General features: G+C 46.1%; 2 protein-coding genes across 3 annotated transcripts in view; one reads left to right on the top strand and one right to left on the bottom strand.

The window, feature by feature from the left end:
* The window catches only part of LOC142557271 (poly(A) RNA polymerase GLD2-B-like), a 34,927-nt gene extending 10,350 nt beyond the window's left edge, over positions 1-24,577 (top strand). The window contains exons 2-6 of one of the 2 annotated variants that reach the window (XM_075668987.1): positions 12,118-12,393; positions 20,532-20,566; positions 22,770-22,989; positions 23,657-23,876; positions 24,544-24,577. In XM_075668987.1, the coding sequence (XP_075525102.1) occupies positions 12,118-12,393; positions 20,532-20,566; positions 22,770-22,989; positions 23,657-23,685 (560 nt within the window). In that variant the 3' untranslated portion in view covers positions 23,686-23,876; positions 24,544-24,577. Of the gene's footprint in view, positions 1-12,117; positions 12,394-20,531; positions 20,567-22,769; positions 23,296-23,656; positions 23,877-24,543 lie in introns of those variants that run through there. The other variant, XM_075668986.1, reaches the window with a different exon arrangement.
* LOC142557270 (poly(A) RNA polymerase GLD2-B-like) overlaps positions 1-26,158 on the bottom strand; it is a 145,913-nt gene that overhangs the window by 88,295 nt on the left and 31,460 nt on the right. The gene's annotated exons all lie outside the window — the stretch shown is intronic.

A 26,158-nucleotide genomic window follows, 5' to 3' on the forward strand; every position in this document is an offset into this window, starting at 1 on the left:
GCGGCGGCGGCGGCGGTGGTGGTGGTGATGATGATGATGAAAAACTTTATTTATCCCTCTTTAAAGGGAAGGGGGCAATGAAATAGAGGGTTGGGGGAGGAACTACTTGAAGTAGGCCTCCTCTATCCTCTCAGCCCACTGCAGGATGGCCTCCTGAAGGTGGGGCCTCGAGCTGCGCAAGGCAGCCTCCCACTGCTCCTCACTACGTATTATTTGCTTGAGGAAAGGGGGATGGGGTGCTTAGGGCACCCCCACATGATGTGGTTTAAGTCTGCTTTGGAAGAGACGCAGAATTTACAAGAGGGCGAAAGGTAAATGGACCGATGCATGCAGTGGAGGAGGTAAGGGGAGGAAAAGGTGCAAGTCTGCAGCTGCCGCCACAGAAGCTCACACCTGCGCGGGGATTTGCCCATGAGTGGCGGAAAGCTTAAACGGTCTAATCGGTAGAGTTTGCAGATGTCGTGGTAGGTAATAAGCTGAACCCGCGCTGTAAACAGCGCCTCCTCCGTAGTGAGGTCCGACACATCTGATGCCTGAGGCCGGACTGTAAATCCTCGGGCACTGGCATGAGCTGCCTCGTTTCCGGCAAGGCCCGCATGCGTACGAGTCCAGATTAATGCCACAGTTTGACAGAAAGGATGGGCCAAGAAGAGGGAAAGGGCTGGCTTAGAGACCCTGCCCACTCCTAAGTTATGTATGGCTGCTTTGGAGTCGCTGACGATAACTGATGAATTTGGGATTGTGAGGGCCAGGGCTATGGCCGCTTCCTCTGCCTCCTCCGAGGAAGAGCCAGGAATGGAGGTGGCCGCAGCGACCTGGCTGTGAGAGTTAATGACAGATATTGCATAATAATTTCTGTTCCTATATTCGGTGGCATCAACATATAGCACGTCTTTTGAGGTGAATTGTTTTTGGAGAGCCTTTCCTCGCTGCCTCCTGCGTTGTTGTGGTGCACAGGGTGCATGTTTTTAGGAAGTGAGGGGATGCAGAGGTTCTCCTGTATGTGATGTGGAATGGTGTATTTAGTCTTGATAATGGGTGCCGGAGTAATAGAAAGAGTTTTTAGGTTGTGTCGACCTGTTGCACTGTTGGAAAGTCTGCTATATTGGGATGTGAGGTGGGCTTCTGTGAGTTCAGTAAGTGTGTTGAAGGTGCCAGTAAGCATTAGCCTTTCAGTGGAGGTACGTATGGAGACCCCCAGAGCGAATATATATTTTGCGTAAAAGAGTTTCGATCTTACCTGGTTCTGATTTAAAGAAATGTAATACGGTGTTGCGAATGTAATCATACTGATAACGAAGGCCGGGATCAACCGGAGAAGTTCGGCCTCCTTTAGTCCGCCATGTTTATTGGAGACACGCCCTAGAAGGCGCAGGGTGTGATCGACTGTGGCGTGGAGTGTATGTAGGGTATACGTGTTGAGCCGGTTGCTTTGAATGTGTAAACCGAGCACCCGGAGCCTATCCACTCTAGTAACAAGGATGTGGCTTAGGATTATCTGTATACTAGACATGTGTTTTTTGGCCCCCCTGGTGGTATGGCAGAAGAAGTTGCTCGGATTTTTGAGGGGAGCATGTAAGATTCACAGCCCCGGCATGAGCCATGACGGCGTCTGCTGCGGCCTGTAGAGTGTCTTGAATCTCTCCATCGGAGCCGCCAGTCGTCCAAAGAGTGATGTTGGCGAAGAGTGAAAACTTGAGATCATGAATAGATCGTAATGCTTCCGCCATCGGCATCATAGAAAGATTAAAAAGAAAAGGGGACAGCACTGAGCCTTGGGGCATGCCGTAGCTACCTTAAGCGTACGAAAGGGATTGCTCTGTGGCTATGTGTATGGTTGCGTTACGGTTGGCTAAGAAGGCACGTATGTAGTCATATGTCTTTCCGCCAGCCCCAATGAGATTAAGCTCTCAGAGGATGGCGGAATGTGAAACGTTATTGAAGGCTCCATGGAGGTCCAGACCGAGAATTGTTTGCGTATCTAGACTGTTATTGGGTGTAATGAGGTCATGCTTCATTCAAAGCATGATATCTTGGCATGAGAGATTTTCGAAAACCTACCATTTCTGATGGATAAAGATTCTTGTCTTCCATGTATTTACTGAGTCTGTTGAGGATGACGTGTTCGAGTGTTTTACCTAGACAAGAGGTTAGCGATATAGGCCTGAGATTAGAAGTGTGGAGTGGTTTGTTTGGCTTTGGGATAAAAATTACCCTGGCATCGTTCCACGAACTACGGAGGGTGCCAATGTCAAAGCAGTGATTGTACGCCGTGATGGCTGTGACGGAGTTGTCTACATTGCAGAGTATGTTGTTGTTAATAAGGTCGGGGTCTGGTGATGAAAATGTGCGCAGGGTCGCGAGGGCATGGCGAACCTCTGTTTCAGTGATAGCGACGCTTAGTAGCTTGTTGGGTTCGCCAGTGTGCTTTGGCATGTCAGACTTCTGAGCGGGAGGCAGATGTTTATGGCGGAGGTCGTCGAAGAGTCTGTTGAGATTGTTTCTGTATGCGTGTGGCAATTTCTTTATGCTGTGGTTGTGGTGTGTGCGCGATGTGGTAGGGTCTAATAAGTGTAGCAAGAGTTGCCATGTGCGCTTGTTATCGAGGTTCTCATGCATGCTTTCACATACCTGGCCCTACTGCTGGCAGGCCAGTTATGTGCCCCATCATAGGCGAAAGTTTTCATTTCCTGGTTGGGGGGGGGGGGGGGCGAGATAGAGGGGGCTGGGGCCCGACCAGATTTCTGAACCCAACTCGTAGTTACATACAGGGTGTCCTAGCTAACTTAAGCCAGAGTTTAAAAATATAGATGCACTCTAACACGACGCGACAAAATGCATGTTCTGACTATTATATATAGTAAGCAAGCCACACTGTCTTTTGTATTCTGCTTAATTGCATAGTCAGTCAAGATCAATTCACCAAATTCTGAAGCAACGAAATTAGGCAAAAAATTTCTTTCATAAAGTTATAGAGCGCTTTTCAGAAAGTCCGATTAAACAGTTCTTAACTTTCTATCTATTAGGCATTAGTGTTTTTCTACTTATTGCAGATGCCCAAAAAGTACAAAAAAGTACCACGGGACATGTACGCTTGCGCGTCGTGATTGCCGAACTCTGAAACGTTGCTCGTACAAGTGAACTATATCTAGCGGTGTGTGCTGCCACTTAAAAGGCGACAGGGCAGTGATGCAGGCATTGGCTGTGCAATTTACGCCACTGATGTGCTTCCCTCGCAGTGGTTCATGATAGCGATAAGCAGGCGCAGCGGCAGCACACCCGGCTAAATGCTATTTTAATTTGTAGCAGAGAGTGTGGCAGCGCTGCAATCGCGTTGCGCAAGCTGACATGTCACGTGGTATTTTCTTGCATTTCACAGGCATCTGCAGTATTTCGATTCTGCTGTACCACTGTGAAGTAGCTCACGGCGGTTCACTAGAAGTTAAGAAGTTTTCCATCTCAAGGTGCAGACGCGTTGCAGGCTTTACGATATATATGTCAGACTGATGTGCACGGAGTGCGTAAGTTTGAGAGGTCCTGAGCTGCAGGTATGATCGACTTCTGGGACGTAGATACACACCACACTTGGGTGTACACATCAGACGTGCGTAAGCGGGGTTTTAACGGCGCTCGCGCCCGTGTGCTGCGTCGTCTGCTGCCTTGCACCTGTACGCCTGCACCAAGTCGGCACCGACTGTGGAGCTATTGTGAATCATGAAACACTGCACAGATGCAGCACCGTAAATGCCGAGCGACGACGAGTAACTGTTTACGGTCATCAGAGACGTAGTTACAAATGCATTGGAGCATATCGCGAACATCGAAGTGGCGTCGTTGCGCACACAACTATAGCGCAGTGGAAGTCGATGATGGTTGACACAAAAACGCAAGCATAGAAACGATCCATGAATATCTCTGCTGCTCCAAAACTGTGTTCGCGGCACTTAAATATGACTCAAGCATATCGTTGAAGAATTAAATTGACCTGACCAACGGCGACGGGACGGGCCATTATCGGTGAAATATTTTGCTGCCTCGGGCGCATACGACTACGTATACACCGAATCCGTAGTCGCCTGTGTGAGTCGCACGCCGGCGAAGCCTGAGGCCAATTACAGCGCGACCGAAAAAGAGTGCTTGGCTTTAGTATGAGCACTTGGCAAGTTTTGACCATACCTATATGGGTAATTTTTCTACTCTTTCTTTCTGTGGGGACCCCTTTGGTCCCTCGTCTCCGGTTCCTGCGTGACTTGGGCCATCCGCCCGCGCTATCGCTAGGGACACGTAGTTCCAGCCTTATTTTGGATAGCGTACATTCCCAGCTGGCGACATGCGCAGCTAATAGCTTGCGCGCGCTGCTCACGGTGTGCTGCGCGTCGGAACAGTGCCCGAGGACCCCCTTGCCCTCTTTTCGGCTTCTATCTCTCCTTCAGCATCTGAGGTGTGCAGGCGCCTTTGCTCGGACAGATTCACTTTCAGTGCTCTTGGATGTCGGATGTGCGGACCCACTTGGTCCTGCCCCCCTCTGAGCAACGCAGGCTTCTTTGGTTGCGGCGAACCTATAGCTCTCGGAAGAGCCTGCGTGGCGGAGCAGACTTCCACGAAGCTTTCACCCGCAGTCTGCGACTGCCACCCTAGTCCCGTGACTCCTGTATTGTACGCGCATTTTGCACATAAGAGGGAATAAACCCTCGTTCTTTGCTACCACGGTGGGAGCCGTCTCTGTGCCTTGCCGCGGCGAGTCAGTGAACCCACCGCGGCGCCCCTTTGCGTGCACTGCAGCGTGGGGATGAGCTACATGTATCCTTAGATGTTAGCTAGCCAGTTCCAAGGGCATTAACTGGACCGCCCCCCCCCCCACCCATGTGAGAAATGGGTATAGATTGCCTCTACAACTTCTTGCTACAGCCTAAATGGGTGCTAATATACTTTTTCCCCCTTTTTATAAACCCATAAGTCACGCTCGCGTTTCCCGGTTAATACAAGTGCCATTTACCACATACTCTCTTTGCCATACAAAAATGTGAGTGAGCTGAAGCTCTGCGGTGACAATTACAACATGGTCTGTTTTGCTGTGCAGGAACGAACCCCAGAGTGCTCCCAAGGTTAAGCCCTGTAAGTGACCACTATCGTCTTAACTGTCTTATAAAATGCAGATACCTTAGTAACCTGTTCTTCTTAATGAATTTGTAATAAGTGGGTTGCCGCTTACTATCTCTCAAAGTAAAAATAATCTGCCTAGCGTAGGCTGTCGCGCCACCAGTGAGTTACCAAATTATTTATCTTCCCCGGCGAGCTAAAAGGAAGTTCAGCAACAATACCAAGCAAAGCGGACTGCAACATCGTCGTAAATCTTTGGGCGATGATTATGTGGCCGTGCTGATGCCAGCTGGCATCCTGCAATGAACTGCGATGGACTAGACTAAGGCTTGGCGGGAATTTGAACGGCTGGCACGCATTAAATTATGATGGCGCCCGTTACCTAGTCGAACCAGTGCATACAAGCTCTCGAGATTATGTGCAAACTGAGGTGCTAAAGTAATGCAAGAAAGACAAAAAAAAACATTCCTGAACAGAAAGGACGTTCATCCTAAGCGTCTTTCCATGTCATCTGCACTTCTTTCTCGCCATGCCATTTTAGCATTCCCCTTTGCACACAATGTCACACCAGCCAGCTCAGCTATCCACGATTCTAGAGCTATGGGGGAGGGGGGGGAGGTGCATCTGGAGCTAGAGTGCCTGCACAGAATGTTGCCTCCGCTGTCGGTGCTTCTCGCCATGCCAGCATTGTGACGACGAGTGCTGGCCTCATCGTGTGAATCTTCTTCGTGTGCTTCTTTAGGCATTTGACGTCGCTCATGTTTAGTCAGTAAGCGAATGTTCTCTGCAACATAATCTTGCACCTATAAACCACAAGCCTTACTTCATGTATAAGTGTAATACATTTTTCTCACTGTCATTGTCTGGAAACTATGCCCATTTTATTCTACATTGTTTAGGATGGCACCAAAATGTGGTGGACATACCATCATGAACCCACTCATTATGGCTCGTACCGCCGCACTGCCCTCCTGAATGCATTTACGCCCTTCAGGCCTGAAATTGTTGCCTAATAATATTCCTCCTTTATCTTGCGTGTAATTCCTACCTGTAACATGCCTAGCTTTCTAGTCTACCTTCCAAAACACTGCCACACTGTTAAATGCGTGCCGTTCGCGAGTCGAAATCGCCAGGCAAATACTATACTGCATTGCTTCTTTCTTCCATATCCTCTTGCGCTGTCCTTAAAATGTCACGACTGTAATGAGATAGCTAATTTGCTCTTCAATAACATGTTATATTTCTCCTTTAGCTCCTCGGAGTTCAGGTATGCTTTGACAGGCATAATTTTTTTTTGCCATGCAGGAAATGACGAACAAGACCACAAGCCGTAACCGACTGACGTGGAGGAGCAGAAACCAGGAAGAAGTTGGAGAGCTCTTCCAAGGTTTCATCAAGTACTTTGCAGCATACGACTTTAGACGCAGCATTGTGTCTATAACACCGACACAGACGAAAGATCGGGCAAAGATTCAGGCGAATGCATCCAAGTTGACCACTCCCGAGTACTACGTGGTCGTACTTGGAAAGCTTCAGGCATGGCCAACGCATATATTGCCTACATTAACTCGTTTCACTTCAGTTAGGTGGCAAGATTGAATATATTTTACGTAATACCCTTTAGTTCGGATATAATAGGTGAGTTGCATTCAAACAAGCCGCTTCGTTTAACAATGTTTATAAACAGAGAAAGAATAAAGCTCCACTGGAGCTAAGTATGCATAAGCATACTCCTCCAATTGTCTGGAAACTGTGCCCGTTTTATTCTACATTGTTTAGGATGGCACCAAAATGTGGCGGACATACCATCATGAACCCACTCATTATGGCTCGTACCGCCGCACTGCCCTCCTGAATGCATTTACGCCCTTGAGGCCTGAAATTGTTGCCTAATAATATTCCTCCTTTATCTTGCGTGTAATTCCTGCCTGTAACATGCCTAGCTTTCTAGTCTACCTTCCAAAACGCTGCCACACTGTTAAATGCGTGCCGTTCGTGAGTCGAAATCGCCAGGCAAATACTATACTGCATTGCTTCTTTCTTCCATATCCTCTTGCGCTGTCCTTAAAATGTCACGACTGTAATGCGATAGCTAATTTGCTCTTCAATAACATGTTATATTTCTCCTTTAGCTCCTCGGAGTTCAGGTATGCTTTGACAGGCATAATTTTTTTTTGCCATGCAGGAAATGACGAACAAGACCACAAGCCGTAACCGACTGACGTGGAGGAGCAGAAACCAGGAAGAAGTTGGAGAGCTCTTCCAAGGTTTCATCAAGTACTTTGCAGCATACGACTTTAGACGCAGCATTGTGTCTATAACACCGACACAGACGAAAGATCGGGCAAAGATTCAGGCGAATGCATCCAAGTTGACCACGCCCGAGTACTACGTGGTCATACTTGGTAAGCTTCAGGCATGGCCAGCGCATATATTGCCTACATGAACTCGTTTCACTTCAGTTAGGTGGCAAGATTGAATATATTTTACGTAATACCCTTTAGTTCGGATATAATAGGTGAGTTGCATTCAAACACGCCGCTTCGTTTAACAATGTTACTTAGCTATAAACAGAGAAAGAATAAAGCTCCACTGGAGTAAGTATGCATAAGCATACTCCTCCAATTTCAGTTGGCTCACCCCTAAATTTAAATTGGCCTACGTCCGAATTTCAAGTTGTTTCACCCCCCAATTTCATTTGGCTCACCTCCAAATTTAAGTTGGTCCTTCGCCAAATGTAAGTTGGCCGGACCCCAAATTTAGGTTGGCCCACCCCCACATTTAAATTAGCCTATTCCCTAATTTCGCATTGGCCCGCCCCCAAATGAAGGTTCGCCCATAGCCAAATATTAAATTGCCCCGCGCCCAAATTTGAGTTCGCCGAACACCAAATTAATTAGCCCAACCAGCTTCAGTTGGCCTAGTCCTACTGTAGGCTTCCCTTTGCATTTTTGTGGAGCCCTATGTTTCCCTATAGGAATCCTCTCTTTTAATTGGTTTCTGTTGTTCCATATTGCATATAAAGCTTCCAATCATCTACATTTGCAATATTACAACGATTAAATGTGTTAACTTCGCAAATTACATATTTTGTGCAGATACAAGGCATTACACTTTTCCCGTGATGGACTAAGGTACTCGCCAAAAAATGCTTACGCATTTAAACACAAGTATAGTTTTCTGGTGTTTACTGCAATACCTCCGAAGACAATCAACACAAGATGAGCATTTTTGTGTGTGTGTTTGTCCACTGTGTCTAAGCTCTCTGCCCTAAACACTACAAAAAAATTCGTTTAAACAATGCCCAAAACTCAACACTGGTAGTTGATGTGCTTCCACCACAACAGAAAAGTTGAGATGGTCAAAAAAGATAATTGGGTAGGTTACAGTGCCGTAGCAAGAAATTTATCTCTGGGTGGAGGAGGGGGAGGGGGGGCTGTTTTTTCTGATAACTACCACTGCCCCCCTCCTTCTATATATACATATATAGATATGTGTATGACATTTCCTCTGAGGCAGAATGCTGACAGGCCTCTAGAAAAAATATGGGATAATTGAATGTTTAATTCTACGAGGCGTGTCATGAGTGGTAGTAATCCTTCGTCAGCATGTTGACATTCTGCGATTGGAGTTGGTTCGACAATGCCTAGGTACTGAAAGTCCTCTTCCTCTGATAGTGCTGCATCTACTGGTGCGCACAACGAGCAGTTGGCATCAGTGTGCTTTTTTTTGCGGACCTGTAAACCACCGCAATGTCATAGTCTTGCAATAGGAGGCTCCATCTTGCTAGTCTTTCAGATGGGTCCTTGAAGTTCGCCAGCCAGGAAAGTGAATGATTATCGTTGACTGCTTTGTATAGTCGGCCATATAACCATGGACTAAATTTACTTATGGTCCAAATCACTCACTCTTTGCACACGCGGCAGATTACCTCTAAGGCAGGGTGCGCGGCTGTGTGTGCGCTCAGCCACGCTTACAGTCATGCGCAGCCACGGCCGAGACGCGTGCCAGAAATCGAGACTTACCCCACACACCGCGCCCCACGCGCACGCGCTTGATCGCTCTACCGCGAGCTAGTCGCTGCCTTCCCTCTCCCTTTGCTTGTGCGGCCGGAAGGCGTCTCCCGTGAAGCCATCATCTTTCCCTTATAGAAATGAACGTTAACATTCTTTAGAACTCCTACCAACTTTCTATTTACTTTATTGACAGTCTATTAACATTTACATTCTAGTAACATTTGTTCATACACAGTCAGAAGACTTCCTTCTTACTTTTGTATAAAGAATATTTTCAATACACCGTTAACAGACTTTCTCCTTACTTTTCTATAAAGAATATTTTCAATACACTGTTAACAGACTTTCTTATTACTTTTGTATAAAGAATATTTAAGATGTTATTAGAGATATTATAAGATGATATTCTAATTGACATTAAGAGAAAAAAATTGCGCTGCGCAGGTCATGTAATGCGCACATTAGATAACCGTTGGACCATTAGCGTGACAGAATGGGTACCAAGAGAAGGGAAGCACTGTAGAGGACGGCAGAAGATCAGCGGGGGGGGGGGTTGACAAAATGAGGAAATTTGCGGGTGCTAGTTGGAATCGGTTGGCACAGGGGAGGAGCGATTGGAGATCGCAGGGAGAGGCCTTAGTCCTGGCAGTGGACATAAAATAGCATGATGATGATGATGATTAAATTATAAGTACAAATTATGCGTAAAGTTAGTTTAGGAGAGATGAAGTATACCTCTCTAGTTGTGTAACACAATATATTTTTGAAGGTATGTTGCAACATTGCTTCTCTGTAGTGAAAAGAAGCAGCACCTTCAAAGGAAAAGTATTCTCTGGGCAAAATGACGTGGAGAAAACTGGGGCAGGAGAGTGAATGATCAATATGTGTATGTAAATATAAGCTGATGCCCTGAATCACCGAATCATTTCACACAGGCGGGTAGGCACAGGCAGGGAAATTCTGCACACGATAGAAAATGCCAAAAAGAGAACAAACAGGTCCAAACTTGAACTTCGATCAGCAATATGTGTCAAGTGAGCGGTTTAGGTCAGATTTACATTCAAAGTACTGAGCTCTTAGGTATGTATGCAATGGGGCTTAACATCTGACCAACATTTATAAAGTGTGGCAGAAACCAATACAGGGCTAGTAATTGCTCTGGCACTAATTGTTAAGAATCTCTTTGCAACACAATTTGTGTAACTGGTCATCCGTTATGCAGGTAAATGATGTGCTCTCTTTATTACAATGTAAAATCAGAGTTTATATTATTGAAGAAAAAGCTAGTTCAACTTTTTGTACTGTAAAGCTGTCACTTATACACCTGCACATGGCCTAACAAAGGGTAGGCAGGTACCAGAGAGAGAAATGTGCGACAAAATACAACACAGCAATACTTCTGGAGCTGCCTATTGCACCAAATGATATGTCACTCAAGACTGAAAGTATTACATGAAGGAATCAAAAGAGAATATTGCCCACTCTTCTGGCAATAATTGCTTCCTGGTGTTAACAGCGCGAAATGTAGACGGGACACGAGATGAGAAGACGATACCGCGCTGTTAACACCATGATGAAAAACCAACAAGCCCAAGCTGCTATTCTAGCGAAATTATTACTTGTTACTTGTGCCAGAGATTGCAAAGCCGTTTATAGAGGTCCGAGACCCATAACTGCATGTGCGGCGCCATGTAAATCTGATCATCTCTGATGTTAACTAGATGTTTAGAGGTTTTTACGCACAAAACACTGTTCTCAAATATTCGTCCATGCTGCACATATTCAGACGGAGAGGCGCACCTAGCAAAAAGTAGAATATGGCATCCTAAGCAGAGGGCCTAGGCAAATCATTAGCTTTGGTTTTATAATGCCTTAAGTTGATATTATTGAAATAGGAGACAAAAATGGCACCAAAAAATATGGGCACTGGGTGGCACCTAGTAAATTTCAGGAAAAATTTTGCCATGTCTCCGTTCTTGTTGACCAGCGTATCAAGCTAAAGACACACAATCAGGGTACGCTTCTAAAATGTAAACGAAAGGAATCTCGCGTTACCTACATTGCCGTTAGCGAAGAAAAAGGCCAATCCACAACTTATCGACAGGCCTTGCCTCTGTGTGGCGTTTCGTGTGAACGTGACCAACATTTTGAAAAATTTACTCGAATAGCTCGCTTTAATTCCCAAAAGAATGCTGTACGACAGCTTAGCCTCATCATGATGTCTATATCGAAGGCCAGTGCACCCTTTACAGAGGTATCGAGCAATGTGGTTAATTTTTTGTCGTGTTCGTGCTAATCACACCCGTACCGGCAATTTTATTTTCTTTATTTCTTGTCTCATTGAGACATGCATTTTCATAGCTCTTGCGCCTCGCTACAACGCTCTAGAGACACAAATGGGTGGTTCAATGTCTGGAATAGGTTACGAGATGGTCAGATCCCAAACGTGTCAAACCTATGTAAAGTCAGCTAAGGATACCTTGTCTTTATAATATGTGGCATAAATAATTTGTGCGATTTTTATATGATCACTTCTTCAAAGTTAAACATTGCCTTCAGTGATTCCGTACTATATTTTGAAATTGAAGTAGCCACAGAAAGCAGCCAAATATAGCGCAATGGTAGTGCAGTGAAAGATTTTACAGCTTAAGGATTTAAACTGCTTCATTGAAGAAACTGCGCTCTACCAACAAACCGGCAGTGTTGCGCCAATGAGCTAGCTAAGAAAAACTTCACCCACTTCCCTAATGTAGAATCCATGCTGGATCGCTGTCTCATGGTACCATCTTCCACGAAGGCCTCACTCTGAAATCTTAGTGGCTGCAAAGCGTGTTCCCCCTTCATATTTTTAACAGAGGTGTCTTGAGGACTCTATTTTGGTGCCGATTGTGTTAGAACATTTTCTTCTATACTTCAGCGTGTGCAGTTGATGTGCCACATGCATCTTTACACACGGCACAGCACTGATCGTTCTGAATTCAACATTCCTCTCTCTGCCCAGGTTTCTGCACCGCTTCAAGCGTCAACATCGTACGAGCTCGAGTGCCTCTGCTAGAGCTGACGCACACCACTGGGATCCCAGTCGATGTGACAGTCAACAGCGCCGCAGCAGTTGATAGCTCACGTTATTTGAAACACTACAGCAAGCTTGACAAAAGAGTTGCTCCCCTGGTGCTGTTCATTAAACGTTGGGCTCACAAATGCGGTATAAGAGGAGCCAGAGAAGGAGGCGTGTCGTCTGTCACACTGTGCGTCATGGCGATAGCTCACCTGCAGGGTAAGGGACCTTTTAAACAAGTGCATTTGAAATGCATGCCTAGCTTGCTATAGTTACGCCCTGAAATACCTTATCTGAAGTCTATTTGTTTTGCGGCATCTACTTGCCTTTAATAGCGTTTCAGATTAGTTTGCATGGAGTAGGTGTGATGTATTTCCTTTGCCGTCACCGGAATAGACGCATTCTTTGTCTGGTCGCCGACTCGAGCAGCCCGGATCTTACTTTTGCGGCGCTTCATGCCAGGCCGTCAGGCCTCACTCCATAGGTCCCGCATCCGGCCGCCCCGTCGAAGCTACTACAAACTGGCGACGAGGGTGGGACATACGGCGTGAGGCCTGATGGCCTGATGGCCTGGCGCGAAGCGACGCAACAGAAGAGCCGGACTCCTCGAGTCGGGGCCAGACAAAGAATGCGTTTATTCCGGCGAGAGGAAAGGAAATACGTCATACCCACAGTGTTAGGCACGGAGTAGCGCCAGCGGTCATAACCATTCGAAACAGAACCCAAAACGAGATATTGCAAGGTTCACACTGATCATTCACTACTACAATTATCTCCCTGTATAGCAAGAGCCGTATCACTGGCCTATGGCCTCTATTGGATGGGTGGATTGCGGTAGAGCTTCGGCCACTGAACGTGCACGATTTGTGGCCTCAGCCGTGCTTAACTGAAGATGAGTCAAGGGGCCTTGCCCTCCAGTTTGCAGGAGAAGCAGTAGTGTATGAAGCAGTGTAGTAGACTGTGAGATGTCGGTATAGTATGTAAATACGGTATCCATTCTGCAGGAAGGCTTCCTAATTGCTCCTGTAAATATGAAAGAATGGGGAAAATTTGGCTGTGCTATGCGTGGTGGTAGTATACAAGCACACATCACGAGGGGTAGAACGCTGTCTTAACTATACTGGTCAGATGTGACCAGTATAGTTGTTGAGAGTGAGGTTAACGTGCACACACATTAGCGATAGCGTGCGGATGATATGCAGTACCGGTTCCGTAGCTCACATGGCATGCCTTTAGGAGGGCTTCTGTGATATTGAAGAGAAAGTCATAGCCTGGCACTAAGCACTTCTCTTGGGACTGCATGACAAAGTGCCCATTCGCTTATCTTTTTATTAGTACCTCATAGGCCACAGTGGGGTGTATTACCTGAGAAATATGGCAGCATTGAAATTATGTGGATTGGACTGGTGCCTGGCATCTGCAGAAATGTCATACCAGTCCTGGGCAGTCTTGAAAAAAAGGACAAGGAATGAGATCCACAATAGTCCAAGCAGGTGGAGGGTACATATATTTTTCATGACTTGTGTGGAAAAGATGGGGCACTGGATCGTATGGCTGAAGCACTAGAAAATAATGATAAAATTTGAGGTAAAGACTCCGTCTTCAAACTTGACGTTTTGTATCCAAATTAGAAATTCCAGCTTTTAATTTTGGTGGAGAGGCACTTGCGTAGTGTAAGTAATTGGAATAAATAAAATGAGCTGCACATTTTTGAACTGTTTCTAGTGCATTAGAAAAGGCAGTTTGGCATGGGTCCCAAACATAGCCTGCATATTCTAGCTTAGGTATGACAAAAGTTAGATAAGTTAGCAATATTAAGCATGGGGGAGCAATGTGAAAGTTGTGGCGGAAGTAACCAAGCATGCCACTGGCTTCATTAGTAATCTTTGTACATTGAGAAGACCAAGAACGGTTATTTGAAAGTGTAATGCTAAGGTACTTGCACAATTCCAGAGATGATATTTCCGAGTTGCAGAGACTATACTTGCATGCTGATGCTTCCCTCGATGAAAAGGTGCTATTAAAATGTTTGTAGTATTCTGTGACATTGGCTATAAGTTGCACCAAGTGGTTAACATTGTCAAGATCATCTTGCAACATACTGTTATCAGTACTAGTAAGGACTGAGCGAAATACGGCACAAGTGTCCGCGAAGAGACAAATGTTAGAAGAGAGTTCGGTGGGTAAATTGTTCATGTATATAAGAGAAGGCGCCACAGGACTGTGCCTTGGGCCACTATAGAGAGAACAGGGCTTCTTCATGAGGGGTGGTTGTTAGAGTACACAAACTGCTGTCTTTTGGTCAATAAATTTCGTATCCAGCCTAAAGCAGGATGATTGAGGCATAAGCAAGAAATTTTTAGTAGAAACAGTTGGTGCAGAACTTTGGCAAACACATTTTCAAAATCCAATATGAGAGCATCAACTGGAAAGCTTTGATAAAGGTTAGAGCTTACGTTCTTTATACTAAATAGTGCTAATTGGGTATCGCAAGATAGATCTTTACGGAAGCTGTGGGGTTTACCGTGGAATAAATTGACACAGGATAGAAATGTAGCAATGCGGGAGTAAAGTATATGTTCCATTAATTTCAAACATACCGTTGTTAAGGAACTTGGGCTATAACCACTACCTAATGATAAAGGACCTTTGTTCAGGAATGGTATAACCTTTCCAATGTTACATCCAGCACGGCGCCTCTCCTGACGATGAAGACTTCTGAAATATATGAGATAAGACCTCACTTGCAAAATATTTAGTATTTTTTTAGACTTTGGAACTGACGCCATCAATACTGTATGATGAAAACTTCAAGGAATCAATGCATTTCCCGATGCTGTTAGAACTGAAGTCGATTGCGGACATGGTATAGTAATTTAAACACGGAAATTCATGAAGGCAACCATTGTGGTCATTAGCAAATACGGAAGAGAATGCACAATTAATCAATGCAGCTATTTCATGATGAGAAATATGATAGTTTCGTTGTTCACACAGTGCTAGTGTTTGAGAATGTTTTGGATTTAAAATACTCCACAACTGCTTAAAGTTACTTCAAAGAAGTTAGCAGGGTAGTCGATAAAAAGAGCATTTTCTTTGATTAGCAAGGGATAAGTACTTCTTTATTTCGGTGGTGTGGTATCCGTGCCATGTGCACTCAGAGTCAGAGTTCCTAATTGTGCAGTAAAGTTTTTTCCCTTTATTGTTGAGATGCTTTAGTCTCATGTTAACCAAGGTGGTGGTGGTGGTGGCGGCGGCGGCGGCGGCGGTGGTGGTGGTGGTGATGATGATGATGAAAAACTTTATTTATCCCTCTTTAAAGGGAAGGGGGCAATGAAATAGAGGGTTGGGGGAGGAACTACTTGAAGTAGGCCTCCTCTATCCTCTCAGCCCACTGCAGGATGGCCTCCTGAAGGTGGGGCCTCGAGCTGCGCAAGGCAGCCTCCCACTGCTCCTCACTACGTATTATTTGCTTGAGGAAAGGGGGATGGGGTGCTTAGGGCACCCCCACATGATGTGGTTTAAGTCTGCTTTGGAAGAGACGCAGAATTTACAAGAGGGCGAAAGGTAAATGGACCGATGCATGCAGTGGAGGAGGTAAGGGGAGGAAAAGGTGCAAGTCTGCAGCTGCCGCCACAGAAGCTCACACCTGCGCGGGGATTTGCCCATGAGTGGCGGAAAGGTTAAACGGTCTAATCGGTAGTGTTTGCAGATGTCGTGGTAGGTAATAAGCTGATCCCGCGCTGTAAACAGCGCCTCCTCCGTAGCGAGGTCCGACACATCTGATGCCTGAGCCCGGACTGTAAATCCTCGGGCACTGGCATGAGCTGCCTCGTTTCCGGCAAGGCCCGCATGCGTAGGAGTCCAGATTAATGCCACAGTTTGACAGAAAGGATGGGCCAAGAAGAGGGAAAGGGCTGGCTTAGAGACCCTGCCCACTCCTAAGTTATGTATGGCTGCTTTGGAGTCGCTGACGATAACTGATGAATTTGGGATTGTGAGGGCCAGGGCTATGGCCGCTTCCTCTGCCTCCTCCGAGGAAGAGCCAGGAATGGAGGTGGCCGCAGCGACCTGGCTGTGAGAGTTAATGACAGATATTGCATAATAATTTCTGTTCCTATATTCGGTGGCATCAACATATAGCACGTCTTTTGAGGTGAATTGTTTTTGGAGAGCCTTTCCTCGCTGCCTCCTGCGTTGTTGTGGTGCACAGGGTGCATGTTTTTAGGAAGTGAGGGGATGCAGAGGTTCTCGTGTATGTGATGTGGAATGATGTATTTAGTCTTGATAATGGGTGCCGGAGTAATAGAAAGAGTTTTTAGGTTGTGTCGACCTGTTGCACTGTTGGAAAGTCTGCTATATTGGGATGTGAGGTGGGCTTCTGTGAGTTCAGTAAGTGTGTTGAAGGTGCCAGTAAGCATTAGCCTTTCAGTGGAGGTACGTATGGAGACCCCCAGAGCGAATATATATTTTGCGTAAAAGAGTTTCGATCTTACCTGATTCTGATTTAAAGAAATGTAATACGGTGTTGCGAATGTAATCATACTGATAATGAAGGCCGGGATCAACCGGAGAAGTTCGGCCTCCTTTAGTCCGCCATGTTTATTGGAGACACGCCCTAGAAGGCGCAGGGTGTGATCGACTGTGGCGTGGAGTGTATGTAGGGTATATGTGTTGAGCCGGTTGCTTTGAATGTGTAAACCGAGCACCCGGAGCCTATCCACTCTAGTAACAAGGATGTGGCTTAGGATTATCTGTATGCTAGACATGTGTTTTTTGGCCCCCCTGGTGGTATGGCAGAAGAAGTTGCTCGGATTTTTGAGGGGAGCATGTAAGATTCATAGCCCCGGCATGAGCCATGACGGCGTCTGCTGCGGTCTGTAGAGTGTCTTGAATCTCTCCATCGGAGCCGCCAGTCGTCCAAAGAGTGATGTTGGCGAAGAGTGAAAACTTGAGATCATGAATAGATCGTAATGCTTCCGCCATCGGCATCATAGAAAGATTAAAAAGAAAAGGGGACAGCACTGAGCCTTGGGGCATGCCGTAGCTACCTTAAGCGTACGAAAGGGATTGCTCTGTGGCTATGTGTATGGTTGCGTTACGGTTGGCTAAGAAGGCACGTATGTAGTCATATGTCTTTCCGCCAGCCCCAATGAGATTAAGCTCTCGGAGGATGGCGGAATGTGAAACGTTATTGAAGGCTCCATGGAGGTCCAGACTGAGAATTGCTTGCGTATCTAGACTGCTATTGGGTGTAATGAGGTCATGCTTTATTCGAAGCATGATATCTTGGCATGAGAGATTTTCGAAAACCTACCATTTCTGATGCATAAAGATTCTTGTCTTCCATGTATTTACTGAGTCGGTTGAGGATGACGTGTTCGAGTGTTTTACCTAGACAAGAGGTTAGCGATATAGGCCTGAGATTAGAAGTGTGGAGTGGTTGGTTTGGCTTTGGGATAAAAATTACCCTGGCATCTTTCCACGAACTACGGAGGGTGCCAATGTCAAAGCAGTGATTGTACGCCGTGATGGCTGTGACGGAGTTGTCTACATTGCAGAGTATGTTGTTGTTAATAAGGTCGGGGTCTGGTGATGAAAATGTGCGCAGGGTCGCGAGGGCATGGCGAACCTCTGTTTCAGTGATAGCGACGCTTAGTAGCTTGTTGGGTTCGCCAGTGTACTTTGGCATGTCAGACTTCTGAGCGGGAGGCAGATGTTTATGGCGGAGGTCGTCGAAGAGTCTGTTGAGATTGTTTCTGTATGCGTGTGGCAATTTCTGTGTGGCAAATGCGTGTGGTTGTGGTGTGTGCGCGATGTGGTAGGGTCTAATAAGTGTAGCAAGAGTTGCCATGTGCGCTTGTTATCGAGGTTCTCATGCATGCTTTCACATACCTGGCCCTACTGCTGGCAGGCCAGTTATGTGCCCCATCATAGGCGAAAGTTTTCATTTCCTGGTTGGGGGGGGGGGGGGGGGAGGGGGCAAGATAGAGGGGGCTGGGGCCCAACCAGATTTCTGAACCCAACTCGTAGTTACATACAGGGTGTCCTAGCTAACTTAAGCCAGAGTTTAAAAATATAGATGCACTCTAACACGACGCGACAAAATGCATGTTCTGACTATTATATATAGTAAGCAAGTCACACTGTCTTTTGTATTCTGCTTAATTGCATAGTTAGTCAAGATCAATTCACCAAATTCTGAAGCAACGAAGTTAGGCAAAAAATTTCTTTTATAAAGTTATAGAGCGCTTTTCAGAAAGTCCGATTAAACAGTTCTCAACTTTCTATCTATTAGGCATTAGTGTTTTTCTGCTTATTGCAGATGCCCAAAAAGTACAAAAAAGTACCACGGGACATGTACGCTTGCGCGTCGTGATTGCTGAACTCTGAAACGTTGCTCGTACAAGTGAACTATATCTAGCGGTGTGTGCTGCCACTTAAAAGGCGACAGGGCAGTGATGCAGGCATTGGCTGTGCAATTTACGCCACTGATGTGCTTCCCTCGCAGTGGTTCATGATAGCGATAAGCAGGCGCAGCGGCAGCACACCCGGCTAAATGCTATTTTAATTTGTAGCAGAGAGTGTGGCAGCGCTGCAATCGCGTTGCGCAAGCAGACATGTCACGTGGTATTTTCTTGCATTTCACAGGCATCTGCAGTATTTCGATTCTGCTGTACCACTGTGAAGTAGCTCACGGCGGTTCACTAGAAGTTAAGAAGTTTTCCATCTCGAGGTGCAGACGCGTTGCAGGCTTTACGATATATATGTCAGACTGATGTGCACGGAGTGCGTAAGTTTGAGAGGTCCTGAGCTGCAGGTATGATAGACTTCTGGGACGTAGATACACACCACACTTGGGTGTACACATCAGACGTGCGTAAGCGGGGTTTTAACGGCGCTCGCGCCCGTGTGCTGCGTCGTCTGCTGCCTTGCACCTGTACGCCTGCACCAAGTCGGCACCGACTGTGGAGCTATTGTGAATCATGAAACACTGCACAGATGCAGCACCGTAAATGCCGAGCGACGACGAGTAACTGTTTACGGTCATCAGAGACGTAGTTACAAATGCATTGGAGCATATCGCGAACATCGAAGTGGCGTCCTTGCGCACACAACTATAGCGCAGTGGAAGTCGATGATGGTTGACACAAAAACGCAAGCATAGAAACGATCCATGAATATCTCTGCTGCTCCAAAACTGTGTTCGCGGCACTTAAATATGACTCAAGCATATCGTTGAAGAATTAAATTGACCTGACCAACGGCGACGGGACGGGCCATTATCGGTGAAATATTTTGCTGCCTCGGGCGCATACGACTACGTATACACCGAATCCGTAGTCGCCTGTGTGAGTCGCACGCCGGCGAAGCCTGAGGCCAATTACAGCGCGACCGAAAAAGAGTGCTTGGCTTTAGTATGAGCACTTGGCAAGTTTCGACCATACCTATATGGGTAATTTTTCTACTCTTTCTTTCTGTGGGGACCCCTTTGGTCCCTCGTCTCCGGTTCCTGCGTGACTTGGGCCATCCGCCCGCGCTATCGCTAGGGACACGTAGTTCCAGCCTTATTTTGGATAGCGTACATTCCCAGCTGGCGACATGCGCAGCTAATAGCTTGCGCGCGCTGCTCACGGTGTGCTGCGCGTCGGAACAGTGCCCGAGGACCCCCTTGCCCTCTTTTCGGCTTCTATCTCTCCTTCAGCATCTGAGGTGTGCAGGCGCCTTTGCTCGGACAGATTCACTTTCAGTGCTCTTGGATGTCGGATGTGCGGACCCACTTGGTCCTGCCCCCCTCTGAGCAAGGCAGGCTTCTTTGGTTGCGGCGAACCTATAGCTCTCGGAAGAGCCTGCGTGGCGGAGCAGACTTCCACGAAGCTTTCACCCGCAGTCTGCGACTGCCACCCTAGTGCCGTGACTCCTGTATTGTACGCGCATTTTGCACATAAGAGGGAATAAACCCCCGTTCTTTGCTACCACGGTGGGAGCCGTCTCTGCGCCTTGCCGCGGCGAGTCAGTGAACCCACCGCGGCGCCCCTTTGCGTGCACTGCAGCGTGGGGATGAGCTACATGTATCCTTAGATGTTAGCTAGCCAGTTCCAAGGGCATTAACTGGACCGTCCCCCCCACCCCCCCACCCATGTGAGAAATGGGTATAGATTGCCTCTGCAACTTCTTGCTACAGCCTAAATGGGTGCTAATATACTTTTTCCCCCTTTTTATAAACCCATAAGTCACGCTCGCGTTTCCCGGTTAATACAAGTGCCATTTACCACATACTCTCTTTGCCATACAAAAATGTGAGTGAGCTGAAGCTCTGCGGTGACAATTACAACATGGTCTGTTTTGCTGTGCAGGAACGAACCCCAGAGTGCTCCCAAGGTTAAGCCCTGTAAGTGACCACTATCGTCTTAACTGTCTTATAAAATGCAGATACCTTAGTAACCTGTTCTTCTTAATGAATTTGTAATAAGTGGGTTGCTGCTTACTATCTCTCAAAGTAAAAATAATCTGCCTAGCGTAGGCTGTCGCGCCACCAGTGAGTTACCAAATTATTTATCTTCCCCGGCGAGCTAAAAGGAAGTTCAGCAACAATACCAAGCAAAGCGGACTGCAACATCGTCGTGAATCTTCTTTGGGCGATGATTATGTGGCCGTGCTGATGCCAGCTGGCCGTGGCCGTGCTGATGCCAGCTGGCATCCTGCAATGAACTGCGATGGACTAGACTAAAGCTTGGCGGGAATTTGAACGGCTGGCACGCATTAAATTATGATGGCGCCCATTACCTAGTCGAACCAGTGCATACAAGCTCTCGAGATTATGTGCAAACTGAGGTGCTAAAGTAATGCAAGAAAGGCAAAAAAAAAACATTCCTGAACAGAAAGGACGTTCATCCTAAGCGTCTTTCCATGTCATCTGCACTTCTTTCTCGCCATGCCATTTTAGCATTCCCCTTTGCACATAATGTCACACCAGCCAGCTCAGCTATCCACAATTCTAGAGCTATGGGGGAGGGGGGGGAGGTGCATCTGGAGCTAGAGTGCCTGCACAGAATGTTGCCTCCGCTGTCGGTGCTTCTCGCCATGCCAGCATTGTGACGACGAGTGCTGGCCTCATCGTGTGAATCTTCTTCGTGTGCTTCTTTAGGCATTTGACGTCGCTCATGTTTAGTCAGTAAGCGAATGTTCTCTGCAACATAATCTTGCACCTATAAACCACAAGCCTTACTTCATGTATAAGTGTAATACATTTTTCTCACTGTCATTGTCTGGAAACTATGCCCGTTTTATTCTACATTGTTTAGGATGGCACCAAAATGTGGTGGACATACCATCATGAACCCACTCATTATGGCTCGTACCGCCGCACTGCCCTCCTGAATGCATTTACGCCCTTCAGGCCTGAAATTGTTGCCTAATAATATTCCTCCTTTATCTTGCGTGTAATTCCTACCTGTAACATGCCTAGCTTTCTAGTCTACCTTCCAAAACACTGCCACACTGTTAAATGCGTGCCGTTCGCGAGTCGAAATCGCCAGGCAAATACTATACTGCATTGCTTCTTTCTTCCATATCCTCTTGCGCTGTCCTTAAAATGTCACGACTGTAATGCGATAGCTAATTTGCTCTTCAATAACATGTTATATTTCTCCTTTAGCTCCTCGGAATTCAGGTATGCTTTGACAGGCATAATTTTTTTTTGCCATGCAGGAAATGACGAACAAGACCACAAGCCGTAACCGACTGACGAGGAGCAGAAACCAGGAAGAAGTTGGAGAGCTCTTCCAAGGTTTCATCAAGTACTTTGCAGCGTACGACTTTAGACGCAGCATTGTGTCTATAACACCGACACAGACGAAAGATCGGGCAAAGATTCAGGCGAATGCATCCAAGTTGACCACGCCCGAGTACTACGTGGTCGTACTTGGTAAGCTTCAGGCATGGCCAGCGCATATATTGCCTACATTAACTCGTTTCACTTCAGTTAGGTGGCAAGATTGAATATATTTTACGTAATACCCTTTAGTTCGGATATAATAGGTGAGTTGCATTCAAACACGCCGCTTCGTTTAACAATGTTACTTAGCTATAAACAGAGAAAGAATAAAGCTCCACTGGAGCTAAGTATGCATAAGCATACTCCTCCAATTGTCTGGAAACTGTGCCCGTTTTATTCTACATTGTTTAGGATGGCACCAAAATGTGGTGGACATACCATCATGAACCCACTCATTATGGCTCGTACCGCCGCACTGCCCTCCTGAATGCATTTACGCCCTTCAGGCCTGAAATTGTTGCCTAATAATATTCCTCCTTTATCTTGCGTGTAATTCCTGCCTGTAACATGCCTAGCTTTCTAGTCTACGTTCCAAAACGCTGCCACACTGTTAAATGCGTGCCGTTCGTGAGTCGAAATCGCCAGGCAAATACTATACTGCATTGCTTCTTTCTTCCATATCCTCTTGCGCTGTCCTTAAAATGTCACGACTGTAATGCGATAGCTAATTTGCTCTTCAATAACATGTTATATTTCTCCTTTAGCTCCTCGGAGTTCAGGTATGCTTTGACAGGCATAATTTTTTTTTGTCATGCAGGAAATGACGAACAAGACCACAAGCCGTAACCGACTGACGTGGAGGAGCAGAAACCAGGAAGAAGTTGGAGAGCTCTTCCAAGGTTTCATCAAGTACTTTGCAGCATACGACTTTAGACGCAGCATTGTGTCTATAACACCGACACAGACGAAAGATCGGGCAAAGATTCAGGCGAATGCATCCAAGTTGACCACGCCCGAGTACTACGTGGTCGTACTTGGTAAGCTTCAGGCATGGCCAGCGCATATATTGCCTACATTAACTCGTTTCACTTCAGTTAGGTGGCAAGATTGAATATATTTTACGTAATACCCTTTAGTTCGGATATAATAGGTGAGTTGCATTCAAACACGCCGCTTCGTTTAACAATGTTACTTAGCTATAAACAGAGAAAGAATAAAGCTCCACTGGAGCTAAGTATGCATAAGCATACTCCTCCAATTGTCTGGAAACTGTGCCCGTTTTATTCTACATTGTTTAGGATGGCACCAAAATGTGGTGGACATACCATCATGAACCCACTCATTATGGCTCGTACCGCCGCACTGCCCTCCTGAATGCATTTACGCCCTTCAGGCCTGAAATTGTTGCCTAATAATATTCCTCCTTTATCTTGCGTGCAATTCCTGCCTGTAACATGCCTAGCTTTCTAGTCTACGTTCCAAAACGCTGCCACACTGTTAAATGCGTGCCGTTCGTGAGTCGAAATCGCCAGGCAAATACTATACTGCATTGCTTCTTTCTTCCATATCCTCTTGCGCTGTCCTTAAAATGTCACGACTGTAATGCGATAGCTAATTTGCTCTTCAATAACATGTTATATTTCTCCTTTAGCTCCTCGGAGTTCAGGTATGCTTTGACAGGCATAATTTTTTTTTGCCATGCAGGAAATGACGAACAAGACCACAAGCCGTAACCGACTGACGTGGAGGAGCAGAAACCAGGAAGAAGTTGGAGAGCTCTTCCAAGGTTTCATCAAGTACTTTGCAGCATACGACTTTAGACGCAGCATTGTGTCTATAACACCGACACAGACGAAAGATCGGGCAAAGATTCAGGCGAATGCATCCAAGTTGACCACGCCCGAGTACTACGTGGTCGTACTTGGTAAGCGTCAGGCATGGCCAGCGCATATATTGCCTACATTAACTCGTTTCACTTCAGTTAGGTGGCAAGATTGAATATATTTTACGTAATACCCTTTAGTTCGGATATAATAGGTGAGTTGCATTCAAACACGCCGCTTCGTTTAACAATGTTACTTAGCTATAAACAGAGAAAGAATAAAGCTCCACTGGAGCTAAGTATGCATAAGCATACTCCTCCAATTGTCTGGAAACTGTGCCCGTTTTATTCTACATTGTTTAGGATGGCACCAAAATGTGGTGGACATACCATCATGAACCCACTCATTATGGCTCGTACCGCCGCACTGCACTCCTGAATGCATTTACGCCCTTCAGGCCTGAAATTGTTGCCTAATAATATTCCTCCTTTATCTTGCGTGCAATTCCTGCCTGTAACATGCCTAGCTTTCTAGTCTACCTTCCAAAACGCTGCCACACTGTTAAATGCGTGCCGTTCGTGAGTCGAAATCGCCAGGCAAATACTATACTTCATTGCTTCTTTCTTCCATATCCTCTTGCGCTGTCCTTAAAATGTCACGACTGTAATGCGATAGCTAATTTGCTCTTCAATAACATGTTATATTTCTCCTTTAGCTCCTCGGAGTTCAGGTATGCTTTGACAGGCATAATTTTTTTTTGCCATGCAGGAAATGACGAACAAGACCACAAGCCGTAACCGACAGACGTGGAGGAGCAGAAACCAGGAAGAAGTTGGAGAGCTCTTCCAAGGTTTCATCAAGTACTTTGCAGCATACGACTTTAGACGCAGCATTGTGTCTATAACACCGACACAGACGAAAGATCGGGCAAAGATTCAGGCGAATGCATCCAAGTTGACCACGCCCGAGTACTACGTGGTCGTACTTGGTAAGCTTCAGGCATGGCCAGCGCATATATTGCCTACATTAACTCGTTTCACTTCAGTTAGGTGGCAAGATTGAATATATTTTACGTAATACCCTTTAGTTCGGATATAATAGGTGAGTTGCATTCAAACACGCCGCTTCGTTTAACAATGTTACTTAGCTATAAACAGAGAAAGAATAAAGCTCCACTGGAGCTAAGTATGCATAAGCATACTCCTCCAATTGTCTGGAAACTGTGCCCGTTTTATTCTACATTGTTTAGGATGGCACCAAAATGTGGTGGACATACCATCATGAACCCACTCATTATGGCTCGTACCGCCGCACTGCCCTCCTGAATGCATTTACGCCCTTCAGGCCTGAAATTGTTGCCTAATAATATTCCTCCTTTATCTTGCGTGTAATTCCTGCCTGTAACATGCCTAGCTTTCTAGTCTACCTTCCAAAACGCTGCCACACTGTTAAATGCGTGCCGTTCGTGAGTCGAAATCGCCAGGCAAATACTATACTGCATTGCTTCTTTCTTCCATATCCTCTTGCGCTGTCCTTAAAATGTCACGACTGTAATGCGATAGCTAATTTGCTCTTCAATAACATGTTATATTTCTCCTTTAGCTCCTCGGAGTTCAGGTATGCTTTGACAGGCATAATTTTTTTTTGCCATGCAGGAAATGACGAACAAGACCACAAGACGTAACCGACTGACGTGGAGGAGCAGAAACCAGGAAGAAGTTGGAGAGCTCTTCCAAGGTTTCATCAAGTACTTTGCAGCATACGACTTTAGACGCAGCATTGTGTCTATAACACCGACACAGACGAAAGATCGGGCAAAGATTCAGGCGAATGCATCCAAGTTGACCACGCCCGAGTACTACGTGGTCGTACTTGGTAAGCGTCAGGCATGGCCAGCGCATATATTGCCTACATTAACTCGTTTCACTTCAGTTAGGTGGCAAGATTGAATATATTTTACGTAATACCCTTTAGTTCGGATATAATAGGTGAGTTGCATTCAAACACGCCGCTTCGTTTAACAATGTTACTTAGCTATAAACAGAGAAAGAATAAAGCTCCACTGGAGCTAAGTATGCATAAGCATACTCCTCCAATTGTCTGGAAACTGTGCCCGTTTTATTCTACATTGTTTAGGATGGCACCAAAATGTGGTGGACATACCATCATGAACCCACTCATTATGGCTCGTACCGCCGCACTGCACTCCTGAATGCATTTACGCCCTTCAGGCCTGAAATTGTTGCCTAATAATATTCCTCCTTTATCTTGCGTGCAATTCCTGCCTGTAACATGCCTAGCTTTCTAGTCTACCTTCCAAAACGCTGCCACACTGTTAAATGCGTGCCGTTCGTGAGTCGAAATCGCCAGGCAAATACTATAC

This window comes from Dermacentor variabilis, chromosome 9, assembly GCF_050947875.1.
Source record: "Dermacentor variabilis isolate Ectoservices chromosome 9, ASM5094787v1, whole genome shotgun sequence".
NCBI lineage: Eukaryota > Metazoa > Arthropoda > Arachnida > Ixodida > Ixodidae > Dermacentor > Dermacentor variabilis.